The sequence below is a fragment of the Chelonia mydas genome, chromosome 22 (assembly GCF_015237465.2).
Source record: "Chelonia mydas isolate rCheMyd1 chromosome 22, rCheMyd1.pri.v2, whole genome shotgun sequence".
NCBI classification, from domain to species: Eukaryota; Metazoa; Chordata; order Testudines; family Cheloniidae; genus Chelonia; species Chelonia mydas.
The window spans coordinates 2,136,070-2,154,922 of record NC_051262.2 but is presented as its reverse complement, the minus strand read 5'-3'; the positions used below and the strand labels follow the sequence as shown (position 1 = coordinate 2,154,922).

The window sequence follows — 18,853 nt, the reverse complement described above, 5'->3', positions numbered from 1 at the left end:
TCTTTATTGTTTTGTCATTATGGTCCCCACTTCCCTATTGTTTATCTGTATGGTCTCCATCTGGTTCTTTAATTATTTTTGTCTGTTATATAATTAATTTTGCTAGAGGTAAATTAATTAAGATGGTGGGGTAGGATTGGTTGGAGAATTTTGTTACACTATGTTAGGATTGGTTAGTAAAATTTTAGTATAATGATTGGTTAAGGAATAGCTAAACAGGACTCAAATTTCACTGTATAAACTGGAGTCCAAAAGGAAGTTCTTTGGGAACCAGCTCCAGGATACACCCCTAAAGATCAGAGCTGCCAGACATCAACACTCTGCCAATGACACCAGTCAGAAACTGGAGTCCCCCAGATGGAGCTGATCCTGACTGGCCATCAAGAAAAGTTCATCTGTGTTTTATTGGGAGTGGTGAGCACTCTATGTGTAGCATGTGCATTCTGTTGTTGGTGATCGTTAATAAATAGAGGTTAAGTAGGATATTACTGTGTAAGGCTCCTTTACGTATTGGGAAAGGGTGTGGGTACTTACATTGACCAGGTTAGTTACACCCTGAGCCCTACGAATTGGGTATGTGTGGCCCTGAGCCCTAAAAATTGGGTAAGGGTAGGTGGTTTTCGCCTGGAGCCCTATGAATTGGGAAAAGGTGGGGTGCCCTAATGTGTGCAGGTAACACAAAACCCCAGGCGGTGAGTGGGTGCTATATCCCCATTTGACAGATGGAAGCTGAGGACAAGAGAGATTAAGGCTGAAGTGGTCACTATTCTGGGTGCCCAATGTGAGATACCCCTGGCTTGATTGTTCAGTCTCTAGCATTACACAGCACTTCAAAGTCCAGCCCCCAGTGACTTTGGCTGCAGCTGCGAGCGCTTGGCACTTCTGCAGTTCAGACTGCAGACTGAGCCAGACTGCGACCAGAGCCACACAGATACTGAGTTGCAGCTAGCAAGGGATGTGAAGGGTAACAAGAAGGGTTTCTACAGGTATGTTTGCAACAAGAAGAAGATCAGGGAAAGTGTGGGCCCCTTACTGAATGGGGGAGGCAACCTAGTGACAGATGATGTGGAAAAAGCTGAAGTACTCAATGCTTTTCTTGCCTCGGTCTTCACAGACAAGGTCAGCTCCCAGACTGCTGCACTGGGCAACACAGTATGGGGAGGAGGTGAGCAGCCCTCAGTGATGGAAGAACAGGTTAAGGACTATTTAGAAAAGCTGGACGTGCACAAGTCTGTGGGGCCGGATGAAATGCATCCAAGGGTGCTGAGAGAGTTGGCTGATGTAATTGCAGAGCTATTGTCCATTATCTTTGAAAACTCGTGGCAATCGGGGGAGGTCCTGGATGATTGGAAAAAGCCAAATATAGTATCCATCTTTTAAAAAAGGGAAGAAGGAGAACCTGGGGAACTTCAGCCTCACTTCAGTCCCTGGAAAAATCATGGAGCAGGTCCTCAAGGAATCCATTTTGAAGCACTTGGAGGAGAGGAAGGTGATCAGGAACAGTCAACATGGATTCACCAAGGGCAAGTCATGCCTGACCAACCTGATTGCCTTCTATGATGAGACAACTGGCTCTGTGGATATGTGGAAAGCAGTGGACATGATATACCTTGACTTTAGCAAAGCTTTCGATTCAGTCTCCCACAGTATTCTTGCCAGCAAGTTAAAGAAGTATGGATTGGATGAATGGACTATACGGTGGATAGAAAGCTGGCTAGATTGTCGGGCTCAACGGGTAGTGATCAACAGCTTGATGTCTAGTTGGCAGCCAGTCTCAAGCGGAGTGTCCCAAGGGTCAGTCCTGAGGCCCGTTTTGTTCAACGTCTTCATTAATGATCTGGATGTTGGCATGAACTGCACCGTCAGCAAGTTCGTGGATGAAACTAAGCTGGGGGGAAAGATATATATGCTGGAGGGTAGGGATAGGGTCCAGAGTGACCTAGACATATTGGACGATTGGGCCAAAAGAAATCTGATGAGGTTCAACAAGGACAAGTGCAGAGTCCTGCACTTGGGATGGAAGACTCCCATGCACTGCTACAGGCTGGGGCCCGACTGGCTAAGCGGCAGTTCTGGAGAAAAGGACAGGGGGATTACAGTGGATGAGAAGCTGGATATGAGTCAACAGTGTGCCCTTGTTGCCAAGGAGGCTAACGGCATATTGGGTTGCGTTAGTAGGAGCATTGCCAGCAGATCAAGGTAAATTTTTATTCCCTCTATTCAGCACTGGTGAGGCCATATCTGGAGTATTGCATCCAGTTTTGGGCCCCCCACTACAGAAAGGATGTGGACAAATTGGAGAGAGTCCAGAAAAGGGCAACGAAAATGATCAGGGGGCTGGGGCACATGACTTACGAGGAGAGGCTGACGGAACTGAGATTATTTAGTCTGCAGAAGAGAAGAGTGGGGGGGGGGGATTTGATAGCAGCCTTCAACTACCTGAAGGGAGGTTCCAAAGAGGATGGAGCTCGGCTGTTCCCAGTGGTGGCAGATGACAGAACAAGGAGAATGGTCTCAAGTTGGAGTGGGGGAGGTCTAGGTTGGATATTTGGAAACACTATTTCACTAGGAGGGTGGTGAAGCATGGAATGGGTTACCTAAGGAGGTGGTGGAATCTCCATGCTTAGAGGTTTTTAAGGTCAGGCTTGACAAAGCCCTGGCTGGGATGATTTAGTGGGTGTTGGTCCTGCTTTGAGCAGGGGATTGGACTAGATGACCTCCTGAGGTCTCTTCTAACCCTGATCTTCTATGATTCTATGACTTGGAGAGCCATCTCTCCACACCCTCTGACCGTATCCTAACAAAATGGCAGCTTGGATTCAGCGCAGTGGCTGGCCAGACTGTTGACAACAAGGGCCGGTTTCCTGAGCATGAGCCTCAAAGGAAGTCAGTGACCTACTTTTCTCTGCTGAGGACCTGACGACTGTCACCACCGATGGACCCAGTTCTCCCTCGCTGGCCTTCTCAAGCCAGGGTGGATGTGGGTACAGAGCACAGGTTGTTGCATAACTTATTCCCAGCAGCTCCAGTCCCTCACCAAGGCCTCCGCATTCTTCGCTCGCGATAGCACTCTGCTGCCACAGAAGCAGAGAGCCATCTCCACCGCTGCTATTCTAGCCACAAAGCGACAAGAGCTCCCTTGCAATAGACGCCACAGAAAGCAGACAGCTCGAATCCCTGAGGGAGACTCCATGGATGCATCTGGAATCTGCTCTTTGGGGCCCGTCTAAAATAAATACATGTGAGAGGGGTGGCGTAGATCATCATTGCCTCACTGCTACCCTAATCCTCCCCACTGCTTCTTGTACCACCTGCCATGTCTTGTGTTACACATCACAGAGCCATGGCTTCCAAGGCCAGAAGGGACCATTATGATACTCCAGTCTGACCTCCTGCGTAACCCAGGGCAAAGAATTTCACCCAGATTCCTGCATCCAAGCCCAATAATTTCTGCTTGCAATAGAGCAGGTCTCTTACAAAGAGACCCCCAATCTTGATGTAAAGACCTCAAGTGATGGAGACTCACCTCCCCCCACCCCCATCCTTGGGTGATCTGTTCCAATGGTTAATCTTCCTCACTGTAACAATGAGCATAAGAACATAAGAACATCCATATTGGGTCAGATCAAAGTATCCTGTCTTCTGACAGTGGCCAATGCCAGGTGCCCCAGAGGGAATGAACAGAATGGGTAATCATCCAGTGATCCATCCCCTGTTGCCCATAATCCCAGCTTCTGGCAAACAGAGGATAGGGGCACCATCCCTGCCCATCCTGGCAAATAGCCATTGATGGACCTATTCTTCATGAACTTATCTAGTTCTTTTTGAACCCTGTTATAGACTTAGCCTTCACAAGATCCTCTGGCCAGGAGTTCCATAGATTGACTGTGCGTTGTGTGAAAAAATACTTCCTTTTGTTTGTTTTAAACCTGTATCTATTAATTTCATTTGGTGACCCCTAGTGCTTGTGTTATGAGAAGGAGTAAATAACACTTCCTTATTCATTTTCTCCACCCCAGTCATGATTTTGTAGACCTCTATCATATACCCACACAGTCGACTCTTTTCCAAGCTGAAAAGTCCCAGTCTTATTAATCTCTCCTCATATTGAAGCCGTTCCATACCCCTAATAATTTTTGTTGCCCTTTTCTGAACCTTTTCCAATTCCAATATATTTTTTTTGAGATGACGCGACCACATCTGCAGTATTCAAGATGTGGGTGTACCATGGATTCATACAGAGGCAATATGATATTTTCTGTCTCATTATCCATCCCTTTCGTAATGATTCCCACATTCTGTTCATTTTTTGACTGACGCTGCACATTCAGTGGATGTTTTCAGGGGAATATCCACAATGACTCCAAGATCTCTTTCTTGAATGGTAACAAGCCAATTTAAACCCCATCATTTTACATATATAGTTGGGATTATGTTTCCACTGTGCATTACTCTGCATTTATCAATATTGGATTTCATCTGCCATTTTGTTGCCAAGTCACCCAGTTTTGAGAGATCCTTTTGTAGCTCTTTGCAGTCTGCCTAGGACTTAACTATCTTGAGCAATTTTGTATCATCTGCAAATTTTGCCATCTCACTGTTTACCCCTTTTTCCAGATCATTTATGAATATATTGAATAGGACTGGGCCCAGTACAGACCCCTGTGGACACCACTATTTACCTCTCTCCATTCTGAAAACCGACCATTTATTCCTACTCTTTGTTTCCTATCTTTTAACCAGTTACCAATCCCTGAGAGGACCTTCCCTCTTATCTCATGAGAGCTTACTTTGCTTAAGAACCTTTGGTGTGGGATCTTGTCAAAGGCTTTCTGAAAATCTAAGTACTCTCTCTCCACTGGATCCCCCTTGTCCACATGCTTGTTGACACCCGCAAAGAATTCTAGTAGATTGGTGAGGCATGATTTCCCTTTACAAAAACCATGTTGACTCTTCCCCAACAAATTATGTTCGTCTCTGTGTCTGACAATTTTGTTCTTTATTATAGTTTCAACCAGTTTGCCCAGTACTGAAGTCAGGCTTACCGGCCTGTAATTGCCAGGATCACCTCTGGAGCCCTTTTAAAAAATTGGCATCACATTAGCTACCCTCCAGTCATTTGGTACAGAAGCTGATTTAAATGATGGGTTACAGACGACAGTTAGTAGTTCTGCAATTTCACATTTGAGTTCCTTCAGAACTCTTGGGTGATGCCGTCTGGCCCTGGGGACTTGTCACTGTTCAGTTTATCAATTTGTTCCAAAACCTCCTCTCACGACACCTCGATCTGTGACAGTTCCTCAGATTTGTCACCTGAAAAGAATGTGCACAACATTTTCTGTTTGAATGTGTCAAACTTCAGAGGCCAGCCACTGGATCTTTTCTGCCTTGATCTCCCAGAGGGAAGAGCTCTTTACCAGCAGAAATATCCCTCCTGCATAGGGGATTGTGATTGTGATCAAGTTACCTCTTCCCCTTCACTTTGATAAGATAGAGACACTGAACTTCGTAATCCTCTTGGATTTTGAGCTGTCTGGGACAGGGACATGATTTCGTCATGTGCGTGTGCAGCTATATGAATAACAGCGATCCTACCAGAGCGGGAGCTTTCCTGCAGGGCCTCTCTCCTAGGCCTTTACTCTTGTTCAGGAAGATCGTACCCTTAAATAAGCAACGCCCTGTCCCACTGCCATCCATCAGAGTATGCAAACATGATCACTGTGAGATGTGAGCTCCTTAGGGAGGGACTGGCTTCATTCGTGTCTTCTCCAGGGCTGAGCACGTGGTCAGAGGTAAGAACTCACACCTGACCAGTAGTCATAGGAATAAATACTAAAGAACCCAGTTCCCAGGTGTGGGTGCCAGATGGCATCCGGAGCCCAAGTCCCACTGAGAGTCATGGAGACCTGTGCCCCTAAGTCCCACAACCCCTTTTGAGGATCCTGCTGTGAAGGACTCTGTCCTCTTGCATAGACAATGAGTCAGTAAATTCACCCCCTCTGAAACTTGACTTTGTGTCGACTGTCACTCAGCGATGCCCTAGAGGCCCAGTCGCTAAAGTCTCTCTAACGCACACACAGTCAGAAATCCTGCTGGAGGAATACCCCATAAGGACATGTTCTCAGCACACCCAGCCCCAAACAACCAAGTGCTGCTCCAGCTGCAAGCCAACAAGTCACAAAAGAACTCTGAAAAAAGAAAAGCTGACAGCGTTTCACACACAGAGCAGAGTCTTTCCTTTTGTCGTCAGCCAGCCAGGCTCCCCATACCTTTACATACAGACAGAGAGGATTATTCCAATGGCAGGCGCTCACTGCATGAACAGACCCGACTCTGTGCAGCCTCTCCTTAGTTACAAAAATCAGCCACGAGTACAAAGCACACATCTCCCAGCTATCGGTGATAACAATAAAGATGCTATTTAATCTCAGCCAGTTACACTGATGCATAATATAGAAAATAAGGCAGGTGCAACTTAAATTCTTAGAGAGGAGTTTCTTATCTAGGAAATATGGGGCAGGTGAGAAGAAGTTGGTGTGATGGGTTCCTCCTGGGGTGCCACCTGGAACTGGGGTACCACTGAGCCCACTGACTCACCAGCCTGGGCTCCCTCTCAGCACTGTACTGCTGTGACAATCTGCAGACCACTCTGGGTCTACACTCCCACCAGCATTCACACAGGCAGGGACACACCCAGCTGCAGTTACATGCAGGTTCTGACCAGCCACTGAATGAACCAACAATAGAGAGGCTACAGCCAAGATACCCCCAGCTTCCCAGCCTTGTACCCCAGAGCTCTATCATCCTGCCCTGGTCAAAACCCCGACCAGTATGAATTTATTACTCAGTTTTCCCCTCCCTCAATGTAGAGAGGAATATGCACACTTGTGTTAACCACGCTGAGATTTCCCCCCAGACACTTCACTGAAAAACACACTGGTTTAGATATAGCAAAAAATCCCCAAGTTTATTAACTACAAAAATATAGATTTTAAGTGATTATAAGGGATAGCAAACAGATCAAAGCAGATTATCTTGCAAATAAACAAAACTACAAACTAAGCCTAAGATACCAGAAAGACTGGATATGAATTAGCAAATTCTCACCCTGGCTGATGATACAAGCAGTCCACCAGGTTTCCATACACAGGCTAGACATCCTTTTAGCCTGGGACCAGCACTTCCCCCAGTTCAGTCTTTGTTTCTCAGATGTTTCCAGGAGTGTTCTTGTGTGGGGAGTGAGGTCCCCAGGTGATGTCACACCCCACCTAATATAGCTTTACTATATGGCGGGAACCCTTTGTTCCAAATTCAGTTCCCAGCCCAGTTTGTGGAAAAATACAGGTACCCAAAATGGAGTTTAGTGTCATGTGGTCTGGTCACATACCCTTGCTGAGTCATAGCAGCCATTACTTACAGGGCAGCTGAAACATTTACAGGAAGGCTAAGTCCTTTCATAGCCCATTGTCTTTGCTGATGGGCCATCAGCCCTGTCTAGCTTCTTCATTGTTGTACCTGAAAGGCTAGCTGTGGGTGTTACTCAGAGTAGGCACGTTTGGAATACAGATACATAGTCAGTATTCATAACTTCAGATACAAAAGGGATACATGCATACAAATAGGATAACCATATTTAGCAAATCATAACTTTTCCAATGACACCTCACATGACCCGTCTTGTACAAAATGCATCACAATTATGTCATAATTACATCATAATCATACAACTGTGAAGAATATGTGCTGCAGTGTCACAGTCAGTATTTATAAACACAGTAAGTTCATTAACTTTCTTACACAACCAGAATGATGTAGGGATCCTGTAATCCTGGACTCACATGAGTCGTCCTTCCTCCCATGTGCAGGGCTTGGAAAGGGTTTCACTTCAGGATTCATCCACAATCAGTTGCAAAGTGTTACAAGAGCTCTAAGCTTTAAGCCACCCTCTGTGATCACATTCCCACTGCAAGGGCCTGCGTCTCCGCATGCAGGACATGACAAATATCCGCTGCTTTTGGTCTACTCGGAGCTTGCAGAGCGGGGCAGCAGGCTCCAGGAATGGGGAGCAGGAGAATAGCTGTCTGTGATCCAGCTGCAGACTAACGTGGCAGAGCTGCTGGAGTCAGGGAAGCCCATTCTGCATTTAAGACTCTTGATCTTCATGCACAATGGACCAAAGTGATTCTGGAGGAGGCAGCTGCCATTCCTAGCAGAATGCTAGACGGTATTACATGGTTCAGCCACTAGGTGATGCAGTGCGTAAAAAACTTATTAAGCGAATCTCCAATGAGCACATCTGGTGAGCATCTCTCTGGGAAGGGAGCTCTGTAGTCAGTCTGTACCTGCTACTGTAGCCCTGCAACCTACTGTGTACAAGGTGTACATGACAGGTCCCAGATCTCAAACCAAACATGCGCAGTCTCTGGCTTTAAACCTGGTGCTAGGAATGTCCATGAGCAGAGCTGGAATCTCCAAACCACCAGTGTGGGTGGCCAGGTCACCTCCTGGGGCAGGGCTAGTTCCTTTCCTTTGCCAAACCCTATCCCTAAAGGAAGGAAGCCCACTACCACAGTGGACAAGAACTGGTGCCCCCTGCTCTCCTGCCAGTCATCTGTGATCGTCCTCTGATGTCACATACCGGGCAATGCAGGGCAAGAAGGGCCAGGCAGCCACAGCCTGGAGTGTTGATATTTAGAGGCCACAGGAATAGATAGCTGAGAAATGGTCTAAGGAGTACCTCAGACATGCAGCAAGGCAAACAGTGCTGTGCTGTTGTATTACCTGCAGTGTGCCTCAGACACAGGCTTTGGATTGGCAGAAGTCAGCTTTTCCAGTCTGCAGAAAAAAGAAATTACGCCAGGGTGCTCGAGGGGTTGGCTGATTCACCCTGCTGGGTGCACGCTGTGTGTGCACCGTGCACACCATCTGTGTGAAAGCCAAGCTGGGTGGCAGCATTTGTGCACACGTCCCAGAGGAAAACGTTCCCGCGTTCTGTCCAATAGCAGTGTTTTCTCCTGCTGTTAGTTTCTGAGGGCGTAAAGCAGTAGTCTCAAACTTTTGTATTGGTGACCCCTTTTGCACCGCAAGCCTCTGAGTGTGACCCCCCCTTATAAATTGAAAACACATTTTTTATATTTAACACTACTATAAATGCTGGAGGCGAAGCAGGGAGTGGGATAGAGGCTGACAGCTCACGTCCCCCATGTAATAACCTTGTGACCCCTGAGGGGTCACAACCCCCAGCTTGAGAACCCCCGATATAAAGGATCTGTGTGAGCCCCCTGGAAGTTCTTGGGGCTTGGGTCACAAGTACAGCTCTGAAATCAGGTGATCTGAGCTTTGGGGGATCAGCTTTGAAAGCCATGAAGAATAAAGAGAAGGTCCTGGCTGGTCACTGACTTTCAGGACAGAGACTGACCTAGGCAACTGGTTAATGATTGGTCAGTACAAATGGAAAAACTTCCTCCTGTCTGACCGCCTTGGTCTCTTCTAACGTGGCATGGTAATTACACCTCTCTTCTCCAGTTGTCCCCCAGACCCCGGTCATTAGTTTGATCACCATTTTACTGGGAAGTGTCAGGCTCTTGAAACTTTGCTGAGAAACAGTGCATTGATTCACCTACCTGGCTTTTAACTGAAGAGCTGCTAGGAAACAAGGGAAAGAGATGCAGTATCTATGAGGACTGGAGGTGGCGGCAGTGGGAACACTCAAGGACAAATATGATCAAATCCCCCTCAAAACACCTTGTGGTGCCCACCAGTTTTGAGTTCCTCCCTCTCCGAGTTATTTCTTCCCCTGGATTTCCCAGTACATCCTGTCTCCTAGCTTGTAAGTTCTTTGGGGCAGGGACTGTCTGTTTGCCATGAATGGCTCTGAGCACTGGTATCTAACAAAGAATAAATAATAATAACAAACGAGCAGCTTTCCTCCCTGCGCTTGGAGAATCCAGCGCCGCCACACCAGATCTCCCAGTGCAGTCACTACTCCTACCCCCATCACCAGTACTCACCCCCTTTACTATATCAACCCCAATCATTGCTCTGACCCACGCGATCACCCAGACCTCCCTTTCTGTCCCTTCAGCCATTGCTTGCACATACCGGCGGAGACAAGCGTTTACAAGGAGGTAAATATTTGGAGTCTCTTTCACCAGCCTCTAAATCCCTGGGGTGCAGCATCCTCTCAGCCGAATGATTCCCCAGAGGTGAGAGGAAGTAAAAGAACCATCCCTCAGCCTGGCGGCTCTCCCCACAAGCGCTGCAGTGACAACAGCCACTTGGGGCAGCCAGGTGTTGGTGGGGTGTGCTGCTCCGCGGGTTGCCTGCCTCGAGCCAAGCCGGCTGTGGGACTCAGGAGTCTGGTGAAAGGCGCTTACCTCGCAGCCGGTGCCGGTGCCTGGGCTGGTGGTGCTGGAGCTGCCTCGTCTGCCTGTTGGGCCCCTGCAGGCCCCTCCTGCCCTGTCCCTCTGGCCAGGTGCAGGGACACGGGCACACCTGGGAGCCCCAGCCCCAGGGGAGGGAAGCCAAGCCCAGCAGGAGGAGTGCCGAGAGCATCTCGAGGAGAAACGCTCCCAGCCAGATCCTGGCTCCGAGAAGCAACTTCCCACAAGAAATTCTTTCCAGTCAAAGGATCCAAAGGCGAGGCTCCTGCCCCCGCCCTGCCTGCGCGGCTCTCCCCTCTGCCTGGCTCCAGCCCCGCCGCTGGGGAAGGTATTGGGAATTTGTTATGAAGCATGTTTTTCAGCTGCTTTTGTACTTTTTTTCCTCCTTTTTTTCCCCCCTTCTTCTTTTTGAAGTCGTGGACAATGGGGGAGGAAGGCATGTAGGCCCCATGCTGTGCGGGGGCTGCGTGGCGCCACAGGGGCTGCTTTCTCCGCACCATCTGTGACATCAGAACAGCGAGGGGGGGCAGCACCACCAGGAGTTGGGCGCAATATTGTGAAGAACTAAATTAACTGATCAGTGGAGAAAAGGCAAACAGCGTCTTTGTGGTTCCTTCTCAGCACCAGCCATCTCTGCCTTTAACCCCTTTCTCTGCCGTGCCTGCGCTCTCAGCCGGCCCAGCGAGACTGGCTCCATAAAGGAATGCCTCCTGCTTTAGAAAAGGCTGTTTTCAAACAAAATTGACCGTCCCCTGATAGATTTAACCGCTTGTCGGCTGCTCCTTTGTCAAACTGGTGTGAGACGGGGCAGCTTGGAGGGGGCCTGCGACATGTTCATTTGTCACAAGGAGACAGGCACTTTAAATGGTTACAATTACAGTTATTGCACTGGCTCCAATTATTTCATCATTCCACTGCTGAAAATCATGGAGGCTCCTTTTGTTCTTATGGCTCAACCCAGTTTCTCTCCAGCCCATTTTCCCTTTTCCCTTGTTTTCTGGGACTTTTTATTCACTCAGAAAGATTTAACAAAGATAATTAAATGAAAGAGATTTGTACCTAGTTAGCTCCTGTGCAAAGCCATCTATCTTCCCAGCTCCTCCGAGCTCCTCCCCGCCCAGCCATCCGCCCACCCAGAATGCAGACTCCCAACAAGCAAAGCCCTCTCCTCCGGGCGCCTGCCTGCCCCCAGCGAGCAGAGCCATCAGCACCCCGCCTCAGCTCCAGAGGCAGAGCCGCCTCACCTCATCTCTGTGGCTTAGCACCTGGAGGGCTGACCCCAAACTTGAAAGTGCCCAAAGCGTGGGGCTGCTGGACCGCACAACTCCAGCGTGGCCCGTGAACAGACAAGCTTCCTTCCCCATCGCCCAGGGCTGCCCAGTTGTGGGTTTGGTTTGGGCCCATCGTGACACAGCCAAACAATGCACAGAAGGAGTCACAGCCTGGCTGATAGATGTCTGCGGTGAGTTCAGTGCACTCCTGTAGATTCAGAGCTGACAAGGCCCGAAGGGCCCATCCTGTCCATCCAGCCTGACCCTCTGCATAGCCCAGGCCAGAGACATCTCCCCCCACACTGATTCCTGCCTCCAGCCCAGCACTTGTGGGTGAGCGAGAGCGGAGCTTTCACACAGGGACACCTGACCTCGAGGTAAAGGTTTCCGGAGATGGAGCCTTAGCTGCATTGCTGGGTAAGCTGTTCCAGTGACTAATTCCCCTCGCTGTGAAACACTTATTTCCAGTTTGCATTTGTCCAGAATCAGCGTCCAGCTATTGGCTCAATTCTGCCTTTGCTGGGAGATTAGAGAGTTGTCTACTTTCAGAAATCTCCCCGTGTAGGCACTTGTAGATCCCGACCAAAGAGCATCTTAGTCTTCCCGTTGTTAAACTAGATAGATTGAGCCCCTTCAATCTCTCTCACTATCGGGCATTCATTCTTGTGGTTCTTCTGTGAACCTGCTCCAATTTATCAATATCCTTTGGCTGTGTGGATGCCATTTCAGTAATGGTCTCACTAGTGCCCAGTACAGAGCTAACCCCCAACTCCCTGGTGCTGCTTGATTTCCCTTTTATACATCCCAGGGTCACGTCAGCACCTTTTGTCACAATGCTGCACTGGGAGCTTGTGCTTGGCCGATTATCAGCAATGACCTCAATTGTCTTTGGTACTCACCAAAAGTCAGAGTCTCATGAACTTTAGCCCCAGTGTGAGTGGGACGGTGTGGCTAATTACTCTCCTGCTTAGGAAGTGTCTGTAGTCCAGTCAGAGAGCAGACACAGGACTGAGTGGCTGGACACATGCTACAAATAATGAAGAGGAACTTGCTGGAGTGAATGGGGGCTACAGTTGTCCACAGGAAAGATTTGGTGAATACTTATGAGTAACGAAGAGGCTCCTAGAGACCAGGATCAGGACATGAACAGACAAAAATGATTTATACAAATGGAATCATTCTACCGGATCTAATTACAGCAACGACCGTGGAGTGTGTGTGTGAGACTGAGCAATGCAAAGCCTTCCTGTGACGTGTGGGGGAGGGCTGAGCTGTGGTTGCTGCTGGAGCATCACCACCTGACCTTACAGCAGACTTACGGTCTGAAAAGGGATGCTATAGAAATGGCGTCATGGGCTCTGTGTGGGCCTTGTCTCTCGGTGTCTCCACATCCATCACAGGGCTGCTTTTCCAACTGCCTGCCCTGCAAACTTGCCCTGGAGCTGAAAGTCAAACTCTGTTCTTTCGGAGGCTCAGTCTAACTAGAAGGGCTTTGCCAGTTTAGCTACATTGGTCCATCCACTGATAGCCATGGAAGTGCAAACTCTCACATCCACGCCACTTCCATGGCTATCAGTGCTGGCTAACATTGCGCCGGCAAATATCTGACAAGATGCTGCGACAGCTAGGGAGTACATAAAGATCCTGGCAAATCCCACACGACCGGCCCACCCTGGCCGAGAATGGCCTCCTTGCCACCGACCCAAATCAAGAAAACCCATCTGGTCTTGTGGCCCAACCCTCCTTGTGGAAGAGAAGGATGTTCACAGAAGATGGTCTGAAGTCTGAACAGCTGCCAATGCACCAAACAAAAATGTAATCAATGACCCAACTGTGCAAGTGCCGGGCTTTCCTCCCCTGGCAGGTACAGACAGCTCTAACCTGTGCATGCTTACTCCATAGAGGGAAAGTGAGGGAATTGCCGAATGGCGACTGTGGCATGGTGCAAAATGTCGGACACATCACAGACAACTGGCCAATCCATGTTCACCCTGGAGGTGTCGGAGCCATTCACATGGCTACCCCCTCTGCTCTGGACTGGATAAGAGACCTTAAGATCCAACTGCAGCCACTCCATTGCTTTCACTGTTCCACTATCACATATGAAAGAAGATGACGGGCAAACTCTCCTCATGCAGACAGAGCTTACACTGGCAAGACCACTTGTGCTGGTATAGCTTATACCTTGAACCCAAATGGATACACTGTACCGATGTCACAGGATCGGTGCCATTCCCCAGCTTTTCAATAACGTCTTGGAGGAACCCCTGCCATGTGGCAGCCCCGCTGAGGAGCCCAACTCATCCTTCAGGGCAGGCCACACTCCTAGGCTCCAGCACTCCGGCTTCACACTGTGAGCTCCACCCAGCACATCCAATGGAGACAGGCTCCTGGTGGAGACTCGTATACACTTCACACTTCAGGGACTAGTGCACCTCAGCCAGTATTTGCAGTGACACCCGTGCAGCGTTTTCCAGACACAGTTGGGTTTAGTAGCCAGCATAGTCCAGTCTGGTCATGCCAGAGCAGGTCACCAGCCAAGCTGTAGAGAACTCCATGTCAATTGTAGCAGGCCCTGGCCTTTGCATGGCTCTTCCTTTTTGTCTGTTGCATCTTCCACCCCGGCAAGTTGTAGTAATGCTGGGGCTTTCAGCGCTAAGGGTGTGACGGCTCGGCTAGGGGAGAGACTCCCTTCCCTTTGCCCCATTTGTGGAGGTAATCCCCCAGCTGACTCACCACCTCCATAGAAGTCATCCCCTTATTCTTTTGAATGCCCTGAAGCTTTGTCCTATCAGCCTCTGGAGTCAGTTCAGATTTAAGCAGCAACGCCACTTGAAGTTGCTCATAATCCCTGCAGTCTGAGCCATCCATTTGGCTGTAGGCGTCTACAGCTTTGCCCCAATAAGGGGGGAGAAAATGGAGGGAACCCGATTCAAGTCACAAGGCTTTTCAAAGGCGGGGAAATAGGCAGCAATATGTCCCCCTCCTTAAACTGGGCAACAGCTGAGCATCTCTGCTGATTGCGAAGTTAGCATGACATGCCCTGCCCCTGCTTATTGGTTCCCCAGATCTCTGGCTCCTCATATGCTCAAGGGCCAGCTCCTGCTTTGTCTGTCAGTCTTGCTTTGGTGCTGTGCCACCTTGGGCTGGTGTTCTCTAGCACACCCAGCAAAGCGGCTTCTCCTCAGGCTGTTGGGGCCAGTCCCGCTCTGCGCTCTCCCACTCATAGTCAGTCAGCCTCTGCCACTCCGACTTCGCTTTCCTTAGCTGCAGTTTTTCCCACTGCAGACGTGGGGCGCTGTGACTGGATGGGGCTTGGTCACTGCTCTGGTCACTGCATATGCTCCTGACATCCTCCTGCATACCTCCCTCTGGCACCTCATTGCAGCCTTGCCATCCCTGCTGGTCCATTATGGCCTGTGTCTCCTGGGGCACCAGCATGCCCTGCAAGAGAGCCGGGACCCTCTCCCAGCTCCTGACCCGCTCTGCCTTTGGACAGCTTCGTGCAGCAAAGCTCTGTCCTTTTAAGCTCTCCAGAGTTTAGTTTAGAGGGGGGAAAGCAGTGGATGACTTTAGCAAAGCTTTTGATACAGTCTCCCACAGTATTCTTGCCAGCAAGTTAAAGAAGTATGGGCTGGATAAATGGACTATAAGGTGGTTAGAAAGCTGGCTAGATCGTCGGGCTCAACGGGTAGTGATCAATGGCTCCATGTCTAGTTGGCAGCCGGTATCAAGTGGAGTGCCCCAAGGGTCGGTCCTCGGGCTGGTTTTGTTCAATATCCTCATTAATGATCTGGAGGATAGTGTGGATCGCATCCTCAGCAAGTTTGCAGATGACACTAAACTGGGAGGAGAGGTAGATACACTGGAGGGTAGGGATAGGATACAGACGAATCTAGACAAATTGGAGGATTGGGCCAAAAGAAATCTGATGAGGTTCAACAAGGACAAGTGCAGAGTCCTGCACTTGGGACGGAAGAACCCCATGCACTGCTACAGACTAGGGACCAAATGGCTAGGCAGCAGTTCTGCAGAAAAGGACCTAGGGGTTACAGTGGACGAGAAGCTGGATATGGGTCAACAGTGTGCCCTTGTTACCAAGAAGGCCAATGGCATTTTGGGCTGTATAAGTAGGGGCATTGCTAGCAGATCGAGGGACGTGATCGTTCCCCTCTATTCGACATTGGTGAGGCCTCATCTGGAGTGCTGTGTCCAGTTTTGGGCCCCAAACTACAAGAAGGATGTGGAAAAATTGGAAAGCATCCAGCGGAGGGCAACAAAAATGATTAGGGGTCTGGAACACATGACTTATGAGGAGAGGCTGAGGGAACTGGGATTGTTTAGTCTGCAGAAGAGAAGAATGAGGGGGGATTTGATAGCTGCTTTCAACTACCTGAAAGGGGGTTCTAAAGAGGATGGATCTAGTCTGTTCTCAGTGGTACCAGATGACAAAACAAGGAGTAATGATCTCAAGTCGCAGTGGGGGAGGTTTAGGTTGGATGTTAGGAAAAACTTTTTTCACTAGGAGGGTGTTGAAGCACTGGAATGCGTTACCTAGGGAGGTGGTGGAATCTCCTTCCTTTGAGGTTTTCAAGGTCAGGCTTGACAAAGCCCTGGCTGGGATGATTTAGTTGGAGATTGGTCCTGCTTTGAGCAGGGGTTTGGACTAAATGACCTCCTGAGGTCCCTTCCAACCCTGATAGTCTGTGATTCTATGATTCCCTGGACAGCTCCCCTAGCTCCTCTTCCTTGAGGTGTTCACAACTCACCGTCTCTGTCGGTCCTTTTCTCTTCTCCCAAAGAGAACATTTTTCTCTTGTATTTCTCTTGTATTTCACAACCCAGGGTTGTGAGTTCAATCCTTGAGGGGGCCATTTAGGGATCTGGGACAAAAATTGGGGATTGGTCCTTCTTTGAGCAGGGGGTTGGACTAGACGACCTCCTGAGGTCCCTTCCAACCCTGATATTCTATGATTCTATGATTCTTTCTACAATACTTGTTTCTACTGCTGTCGTCACTTGCTGGAACTTCCCCACTTCCCCATTCCACATGCACTGCCACCGAGATGTCCCCGTTACTGGAGTCACTGGACCTCTGGCTTCACTGAGTGCAGCCTTGCAGTGTCGGGCCTCCTGCTCTCACCTGTCCCAGGACAGAATGCTACAGCTCTCTCACCCTTAGCACGGGCCCTGGGCTACTGCACCCTGGGTATCCACCAGGCTTCTCCAGCAGGGCTGACGGGGGTCAGCACCAGGGGTGCCGGAACAAGGGGGCCAGGGCCCCATCACTTTTAAAAATGGGAGGGCTATGCCCTTCCACCTGTTACCAGCTGTAAGGGTGAGGGAGGGAGTAATACAGATGTAGGGGCCTGGCAGAGCTGGTATGGCTGGTCACTAAGGGGTTAAAGGAAGGTGTCAGTCAGCAAAGTCTTGATTAATATGGAGTCTCTTGGAGTTACACACATGGGAGGCTGCCTTGGTTGCTGATTCCCAGGAAGGAGCCAACTTTCCAGCAGCCCCCTCTTGTGTTGCTTCAGTTTCCCATAGTCAGCATGTCCCACTGCCTGGCCATCTAGGGCTGGGCTGGGTTCCCCAAGGGGACGGTCGGTACATTGGGCAGCTCCCAGGAGCTGAGAGCGCCTGTTCCCCCCCATAAATCACCATGGGATGGAGTGACACTAACGCTGGGTGGCAAATTTCAACAAAACCCATTTCTTGTTCATTTTTGTGTAAATGTTCATTTCCCTCTGAAGCTGCCCACCAAAAGTCTCTGGCTGCGAGCAGACACTTCCCCTGCAAATCTTTGCTTCACTAGAAACCCATTTGCCACTGAGAAGCGCCAATGAAAACATTTTGACCAGCCCTAACTGACACCATGTGACTCAGCCTGAGTGAGGAGCCATGCAGCTCCGCACTGGCCCAGGAGCACAGCTGGGGCATCATAGAGCCCTGGAGCATCTGACATTGGGCCCAGCTTCCCCTCTGCTCTGTGCGGCAAATACACTGCACTAGCCCTTCTCCTTGCCAAGCTCCCTTCCACCTCCACACCTGCTCCACTGCACTGGCCAGTACAGGGACAAGGCAGAGGGGCCTTAGCCTGCTCCCCCCTCCATTCACTGTTCCTTCTGCACACAGCCTGATGATGCAGGTGGCCAGTACAGGGCAGGAAGGCGACACCGTAGGGTCCCAAGTGAGTGCGCTAAACTCAGTGAAAAACCATTCTGAGCTGGGAACATTTTCCACTCAATTTGCACTGGTGTAAATTCACAAGGTGCAGGGCAATGGAGAATCATGACTTTTGTGTCAGCAGCTTGTACAGGGAAGTTGCTGTGCAAAGGGCTTTGTGCACCTTAAAGTTTCTAGGTTAGACAGCTGTGAAGGAGAACACGGCAGTAATGGAACTCTGGAAGAAATCAAATCCTCTCTCTCTGTTTGGACGCAGTAAGTCAGAGACAAGTTTTATTTCAAGCAATTGCAGGGGGAGACTGCAAGGCAGGAGTTACCCTGGCCTTAGACAAGTCTCCAAACAACAAGCGGTTTATCACAAATATTTATAGTTTTCGTTACATGCATTGACAAATAGCAATTGCACTTTGTTCATACATTTTCCTTCCTGATATCTTATTATTATTAATGATATTCTGCTACCACTACATTCTATTTTGTCTAAAAACAAGGTCAGACAGCTTAGCAATTTTCTGTATGCTTTCACCAGTCCTGCCTTTGCAAGTCTCGCGTTATTAGGGTTATAGTTAGCCTAACTTTTGCTCTGTTTCTACAGAACCAAGGTGGCTACACAAAAATCTCTTTCTCTCATTTCCTACTTCCACAGAACATTCTGGAAGTCGGGGGCCCTGCTGTCTTCCATCAGTGTGATGCACACAACTGCAGATAGACAGCACGTGCAGGTATGTACACAACCCAGTATGTGCCACACACATCCAGCAGGTGCAGGTATGCTGTCTGTCTGTCTGTCCTGGCTCATCTCTGTGTATTGCTGTCTGTCTGTCTGTCTGTCCGGGCTCATTAGTGCGAACTGCTGTCTGTCTTTCTGTCCCGGGCTCATCACTGTGCTATAGCCCCTTCCAGCAGAGAATCTCCAAACACTCACAGGCCCTTGTCATTCTCATGCTGCAGTGGGGAAGTTGAGCCCCGGAGAGGCCGAGTGACGAGCCCAAGTTCTCACAGGGAGTAAGCAGC

At 49.4% G+C, this 18,853-nt stretch overlaps 1 protein-coding gene across 4 annotated transcripts in view; it reads right to left on the bottom strand.

The window, feature by feature from the left end:
* ROBO4 (roundabout guidance receptor 4) overlaps positions 1–10,697 on the bottom strand; it is an 88,479-nt gene extending 77,782 nt beyond the window's left edge. Inside the window, exon 1 of one of the 4 annotated variants that reach the window (XR_006286959.1) lies at positions 10,377–10,618. Coding sequence is in view for 3 of the 4 variants with exons in the window: in XM_043533866.1 (XP_043389801.1) it covers positions 10,377–10,554 (178 nt within the window). In the remaining variant the exon portion in view is untranslated. Of the gene's footprint in view, positions 1–10,376 lie in introns of all 4 variants that reach the window. The other 3 variants (XM_043533866.1, XM_043533868.1, XM_037882464.2) reach the window with 3 other exon arrangements.
* Positions 10,698–18,853: the final 8,156 nt, after the last annotated feature.